The sequence below is a fragment of the Grampus griseus genome (genome assembly GCF_964374135.1).
Source record: "Grampus griseus genome assembly, chromosome: 9".
Classification (NCBI taxonomy): Eukaryota; Metazoa; Chordata; class Mammalia; order Artiodactyla; family Delphinidae; genus Grampus; species Grampus griseus.
Window position 1 is genome coordinate 38,330,292 of NC_139003.1, and position 7,505 is coordinate 38,337,796.

General features: G+C 35.7%; 1 protein-coding gene across 1 annotated transcript; it reads left to right on the forward strand.

The window, feature by feature from the left end:
- The first annotated feature begins 3,061 nt into the window (after nucleotides 1-3,061).
- Nucleotides 3,062-3,615, forward strand: LOC309827079 (ubiquitin-ribosomal protein eS31 fusion protein-like). The gene has a single exon (XM_082661578.1). It carries the CDS (start codon nucleotides 3,095-3,097, stop codon nucleotides 3,560-3,562), a length of 468 nt encoding a protein of 155 aa, XP_082517704.1. The 5' UTR covers nucleotides 3,062-3,094; the 3' UTR covers nucleotides 3,563-3,615.
- Nucleotides 3,616-7,505: the final 3,890 nt, after the last annotated feature.

Sequence of the window (7,505 nt, forward strand, 5' to 3'; positions counted from 1 at the left end):
TATAAAGTTAATGAACCCCTCAGAATAAGGGAGAGACCATGTAACTGGCCAGCAGTTTGTGTGGCTTATTGAATATAAACATAACCACCAATAAAACAAGACAAGGAACTATCAGGCAACTTGCACATGAATTGTTATATGTCATAAGAGTTTAGAGCAATAAGAATATATTGCTTATTAAGCAATAAGCAAGATATTCAGTCAAAAAATATTCTTAGGTGGAAAAAATGACAACACAGGAAAGAGCAGTAGGGTGCCAGCAAAGGCATGAAAGCAGGAATGAGCAAGACAAGTGTGGGTGGCTGGAGGGGTTTGGCTGGATTGATTAGTTACTATAAGGGATTACTAGGGCCCCAGGCATTCAGCTAATGGCTCTTATTCAAGCTTTAGTCGTCAACTAAAATGTACATCCTCACTCAGAATGGCCTTCTATGACTACCCATTCTAAAGGAGACTCACATGTTTTCCTTTATTATACCATTCTGTTTTTTTCCTTGATAGCATTTATCGAATATTGAAAATTATTGATTTATTTTTTGTACTTATTTGTTTGGCATAGTGGTTAAGTATGTTGCTCTGGAGAGTGGTTGCCTTGATTTGAATACTGATTCTGCCACTCACAAGCTTTGTGACTTTGAACAACCTTCTTTGTATCTTAGTTTCCTCATCCATATAGTGGAAATAAAAATACTGTTCCCCATTGGGTCATTTTGAAAGCAAAAAAGTGATATATACTTTAAAAATATTTTATATGTTTATACATTTTTTAATATTTTTGAAAAATATAAACCCAATGTCTAATATATTGCTTGGCACATAGTACACACTCAAAATTTGAATGTGCTTCAAGCTGGGAATTGCTTATAAGAACTACTGGGACCTGGATAAACAGAACTGACAGAACTTTAGCTAAATGAACTCAGAAAAAACAGAGAGAAGACTCAAATCACTAAAATCAGAAATGAAAGTGGAGAATTACTACCAATTATACAGAAAGAAAAAGGATTTTAAGCAAGTACTGTGAAAAATTTTATGCCAGCAAATTGGATAACTTACACTAAACAAATTCCTAGAAACAGAATCTATTTAGACTAAATCACAAAGAAATAGAATATCTGAATAGATCTACAACTAATAGGGAGATTGAATCAGTTATCATACATTTCCCGACAAAGAAAAGCCCTGGACCTGATGGTTTCACTGGTGAATTCTACCAAAAATTTAAAGAAGAATTAACACCAGTACTTCTCATACTTTTCCAAAAAATTGAAGAGGAAGAAATAGTTTTTAACTCATTCTTTGAGGCCAGCACTACCCTAATACCAAAACCAGACAAAGGTACTGGTAGAAAAGAAAATTATAGACCAATACTCCTTTTGAAATTTTATATAAAAATCCTCAACAAAGTACTAGCAAACTGAAATCAGCAGCATATTAAAAGAATGATACACCAAGTGGGATTTATTCCTGGAATGAAAGGATGATTCAATTTACAAAACTCAATCAATGTAATACACCATATTAACAGAATGAAGGGAAAAAAACCACAAGATAATCTCAACTGATACAAAGAATTTGACAAAATTCAACATCCTTTCATGATAAAAAAAAAAATCAACAAATTAGGAATAGAAAGAAATGACCTCATCATAATAAAAACCACATGTGAAAACCATGCAACAATCATCATCATATTCAATGATGAAAGACTGATAGCTTTTGCCCTAAGATTATGAATAAGGCAAGGATGCCCACTTTTGTCATTTCTATTCAAAAAAGTTCTGGAAGTTCCAGCCAGAGAGCCAAGAAAAAAAGTCATTCAAATCAGAAAGGAAGAAGTAAAATTACCTGTATTCACAGATGACATTATCATAAATGTAGAAAACTCTAAATATTCAGCAGAAAAAATGTTAAAGCTAATAAATGAATTCATCGAAGTAGGATACAAATACAGCACACAGAAACCAGCTGCATTTCTATATACTAACAATGAACAATTGAAAAGGAAATTAAGGAAATTCCATTTATAATGGCCTTGAAAAAAATTAAATATTTAGAAATTAACCAAGTAAGACTTTTACAATGAAAATTACAAAACACTGCTGAAAGTAATTAAAGAAGACATAAATAAATGGAAAGAAATTCCATGTTCATGGATAGGAAGATTTAATATTAATACTACCCAAAGTGATGTCAATACTACGCAAAGTAATCTACAGATTCAATGCAATCCCTATAAAAATTCCCATAACATTTTTTACAGAAAAACTCATCCTAAAATTCATATGTAATCTCAAGGGACCAAGACCATTCTATGGGGAAAGGAAAGCCTTTTCAACAAATGGTGCTGGGAAAAGTTGATATCCACATACAAAAGAGTGAGTTAGACCCTTACTTAATACCATATACAAAAATTAACTTAAAATGGATCAAAGACTTAAATATAAGAGTTAAAATGATAAAACTCTTTGAAGAAAACATAGGACAAAATCTTTGCAGCATTGGATTTGGCAGTGATTTATTGGATATGACACTAAAGAGATAGGCAACAGAAGAAAAAATAGACAAATTGGACAACAAAACTTTAAAAATTTTGTGCATCAAATGGCACTATCAACAGAGTGCCAGGCAATCTGCAGAATGGAAGAAAATATTTGCAAATCATACACATGGTAAGGGATTAATATCCCTTATCATATATAGAGAGAACTCCTAAAGCTCAATAACAACAAAAAAAAACCCAATTCAAAAATGGATAAAAAACTTGAAGAAACATTTCTCCAGCGAAGATATACAAATGTCCAATAAACACATGAAAAGATGCTCAACATCACTACTCGTTAGAAAAATGAAATATCAAAGCTGCAATGAAATACCATCTCAAACCCATTAGGATGGCTACTATATACTATATGAACAAACAGAAAATAACACATGTGAGCAAGGATGTGGTGAAATTAGAACCTCTGTGCACTGTTGGTGGAAATGTAAAATAGTATAGCCACGGTGGAAAAAGAACATGATTGTTCCTCGATGATTAAAAATAGAAATACAGCTTTTTGGATCTGCCATCTGCGGTGGCACCGCCGCCAATATGCAGATATTCGTGAAGACCCTGACGGGGAAGACCATCACTCTCGAGGTCAAACCCTCGGATACAATAGAGAATGTAAAGGCCAAGATCCAGGACAAGGAAGGAATTCCTCCTGACCACCAAAGACTGATCTTTGCTGGCAAGCAACGGGAAAATGGACGTACTCTGTCGGACTACAACATTCAAAAGGAGCCCACTCTTCATCTTGTGTTGAGACTTCGTGGTGGCGCTAAGAAAAGGAAGAAGTCTTACACCACTCCCAAGAAGAGCAAGCATACGAGAAAGAAGGTTAAGCTGGCTGTCCTGAAATACTATAAGGCGGATGAGAATGGCAAAATCAGTCGCCTTTGTCGGGAGTGCCCTTCAGATGAATGTGGTGCTGGAGTTTTTATGGCCAGCCACTTTGACAGACATTATCGTGGCAAATGTTGTCTGACCTATTGTTTCAACAAACCAGAAGACAAGTGATTGTATATTGGTTAATAAAAGACATGAACTAATGAACTAAAAAAATAATAATAATAAAAAAGAAATACAATATATTAGCAATCCCACTTCTGGGTATATGCCCAAAAGAACTAACATCTGGGTCTCAAAGAGATATTTGTATACCCATGTTCATAGCAGCAATATTCATAATAGCCAAAATGTGGAAGCAAACCAAGTGTTCACCTACAGATGATGGGTAAGTGAAATATGGTGTATATATGTATGCAATGGAAGATTATTCAACCTCAAGAAGGAAGAAACTTCTGATGTATGCTACAGGATGGATGAATCTTGTGAACGTTTTGCCAAATGAAATAAACAAGCCACAAAAAGACAAGTATTTTTTGATTCCACTATTATGAGGCGCTTAGAATGATTAAAATCATAGCGACAGAAAGTAGAATGGTAGTTTCCAGGGGCTGAGAGGAGAGGGGAATGGGGAGTTATTATTTACTAGGCATAGCGTTTCAGTTTTTCAGGATAAAATGTGTTCTGAAGATGGAAAGTGGTGACAGTAGCGCAACATTATTAATGTATTTAATATCACTGAAGTGTACACATAAAAACGGTTAAGATGGTAAATTTTATATGTATTTTACCACACTAAAAGAAAATTGGAAAAAAATATGGTTGACCCTTGAACAACATGGATTTGAACTGCATGGATTCAATAGTAAATGTTTTTCAATTGTAAATACTACAGTATAACATGATCTGCGGTTGGCTGAATCTGTGGATGTGGAACTGTGTACATAGAGGAAACTCGGATACCAAAGGCTGGCTGTGAGTTTTATGAGGATTTTCAACTGCACAGAGGGTCGGCGTTCCTAACCCTTACGTTGTTCAAGAGTCAACTGTAGGTATTAAGTAACCCCAAGAGCAATAAGATATATTTAAATAACTAGGGAAAAAGAGACTACAGGGACCTGAATTTCACTCTGTTGAAATGAAATATGCAAATAACTTTTCTTTATGGCAAGGTACTGAAAATGCCACTATATTGAATGCTAGACAGAGTGTCATACTGAGAGCTGCTTCCAAGGACTAAGAGAGTGTGAGAGGAAGGTTAAATATACTAAAATCTTTGTTCCACTCAAATAGTAACACCAAACTCAGCTATTGCTGGGTAATATTTGTCCTAAGTGTTGATGAACAATGACACATTCACTAGTAGAATATTAATATAATAGTTAAAATAGGGCTTCCCTGGTGGCACAGTGGTTGAGAGTCCGCCTGCCCATGCAGGGGACACCGGTTCGTGCCCTGGTCTGGGAGGATCCCACATGCCGCGGAGTGGCTGGGCCCGTGAGCCACGGCCGCTGAGCCTGCGCGTCCGGAGCCTGTGCTCCGCAACAGGACAGGCCACAACAGTGAGAGGCCCGCGTAACGCAAAAAAAAAAAAAAAAAAAAAAGTTAAAATAACAATACTTATTCTGTCCTCTGTCCACACACAAACTTAAATTTTCTGACAGACTAGTTGCTCGCTTGCTCTCTTCTTCAAATTATAAATACTTAATATTTTAAGTTTAAAGTATCTGAGTTATATATATGATATATTACAGCTATATTACAATCACAGGCTCAATAGTATATTTTTAATTTAGAGGAACCAAAATAGTAAAAATGAGAGATTATAGAATTACTCTTAAAAATCATTAGTTCTTTGATGAATGAAGGTGGTAAAAAATGTAGTAGAGGTGTTAGGGGATTTGTTTTAATGGATAGAAAAGAGTTGTAATTTCTAAACAGATGGTGACGTGAACTTGAGTGTAATTTAAGAACTTAAGGTGTACTTTAATATGTTTTCAATAAATTTTAAACTGTTCTGAAAACATTCAGCTTACACTATTCACTTATTTAGAATATTTTATAGACCGACCATAGAGGTACATATCAGTTCAAGCTTCCGCCAAAAGAGTACAGATATTTAAATTGTTTGTTTGAGAACTGATGAGACTTCATGGCTGGTGCAGTATGAGCAGAAATTATGTTTATTATTGACCAAGAAGGCCCTCAGTTTAATGAAACTTAAATAAGCTTCTTCCTAACTCTAGGCCCCTGGCGATCCTGTTCTTAGAGCATTTACTTTAGAAGACTTGTCATTGTCAATTCTTTCTCTGCCCCTTTAAAAAATCTTCTTGCTATAACCCAGGAATGACTTTCCTAAGACCTTGGGGCCAACTCTTTGAAATGTAATCATCTAGAATATAGTGCCCTTATTTCCCAGTTTCTGTGGGAGGGTAGAAGCCTAATTTAGATGGGCACCAATCAGTTAACACCGATGATCTAATCATAAAGGAACCATTTGCATATTCAATGTGCGGGACACATCCCATGGATCAATCCCCCTCCTTCCTGTCCTCCAGTGCTTAAAGACACTCACATCATTTGTTTCAGGGGAGTTGAGTTCAGCTTCTATGCCCAATTCCAAGAGCCAGAATAGTCTTCCTTGCTTGTTTAACTTTGTCCAGTGAAATTTTTGCATTGACACTGTGAAAGATATGGTCCCAAACAGACCAAAAAAATCGTTATCTGAACTGCAGTCATTACTACTGTCTAGTGATGAGCTAGCCTCAGGCATTCTCTTGTCAGTAAAAGCTTGTTTAAAAACACCAACCTTATACAGCCTCCTCAAAAGTGAAAGGCTTAATTCAATTGAAAGAAGGAAGGTGGAATCTCCATTCCAGTTCCAGATCCCAGTAAGGGCTCCACAGGGGAGAAAGGGAAGCATGGGAAGCAGCTCTCTTCCTGAGTGCACAGACCAGAAAAGAGAGGAACTCACTAAGTCAGAGACTCTAATTTTCTACTTTAGTCCAACATATTTCCAGTGAATAACAATCCACAGAATAATGAGTTTGAACTACCTCCTGCAGGGCCAAAAAAAAGAAATCCTTACTACCCAAGAAATAAATAATCTTCACATAAGACCTGAATCTTCAAAGGTAAGCACAATTATACAGAACTAAATATATTTTGAAGCAAAACCCTTTTTGTACTTTCTCATCGCTTTTTCTGTGGGTGATAATTTACTGACATATAATGAGTAAAATGGATAAAAGAATATCAAGAGAAAATTGGGCAGGTTGTTCAGATAACAAAAGACAATTCTGCCTTTCATTTTTTCTTATTCCTCTGTAGACTATGGATTTACTAAAGCTACAGAATAGCCCTTGTTCTAGGAACTGCCTCTGCGGGTAGAGGGAAGTTGTGAATATATATGAACGTAAAGGTACTGGTAAAATACATGAGGACAGAAGTTGTCAACTATTCCAAGTATCCATGCTTTACGTTAGCCATTATTTTTTAAAACTACAGGAGAAAAAAGGTCTCATTAAAACAGAACTACTGTTGTCGTCTTATTAACTCAAGATAGAAATCACCCAATGGTGAATAATGGAAATTCATTATAAGAAAAGTATTCTGAAAAATTAAGCTGAAAACAACTTGATGTGAGTGAGAGGACAGCATGATTCAGTCAAGTATATGGAGTTATATTTAAGATTTCCATGCAGCTGGAGGCAAAATTTTAAGGTAAAACCATTTAGCTTTTATCTAACCTTCCACCCTTTCTACTGAGCCTCTTCTCTCCTCCTGCTGCATCTGGAAAGTCACAGCCCTGACCCCACTAGCTGGATATCTACACTTCATTTGGTACTTCTTATTGACTGTAGAACTCTCAAAAGCAAAAAATAAAATATCCAAAGTTTCCCTTTCCGGTCTTTGAAGGAGACTGTTTTATTTGGCGGGCACCCTTCCTGTGTACCTTAAATTTCCATAACTAGATCATCTCTGACTTCACCCATGTGTCATTAGATGTTTTATACAAAAATAAACAGCTTACAAGAGTGATTAACCCTAAAACTATTGATTAATCAGAAAACCATAATGATTATTGATAATATACTCTGGAACCCTGAGATGG

What these genes read in the sequence shown, in the direction of transcription:
- LOC309827079 (XM_082661578.1), top strand. Translation starts at nt 3,095, where the DNA reads ATGCAGATATTCGTGAAGACCCTGACGGGGAAGACCATCACTCTCGAG.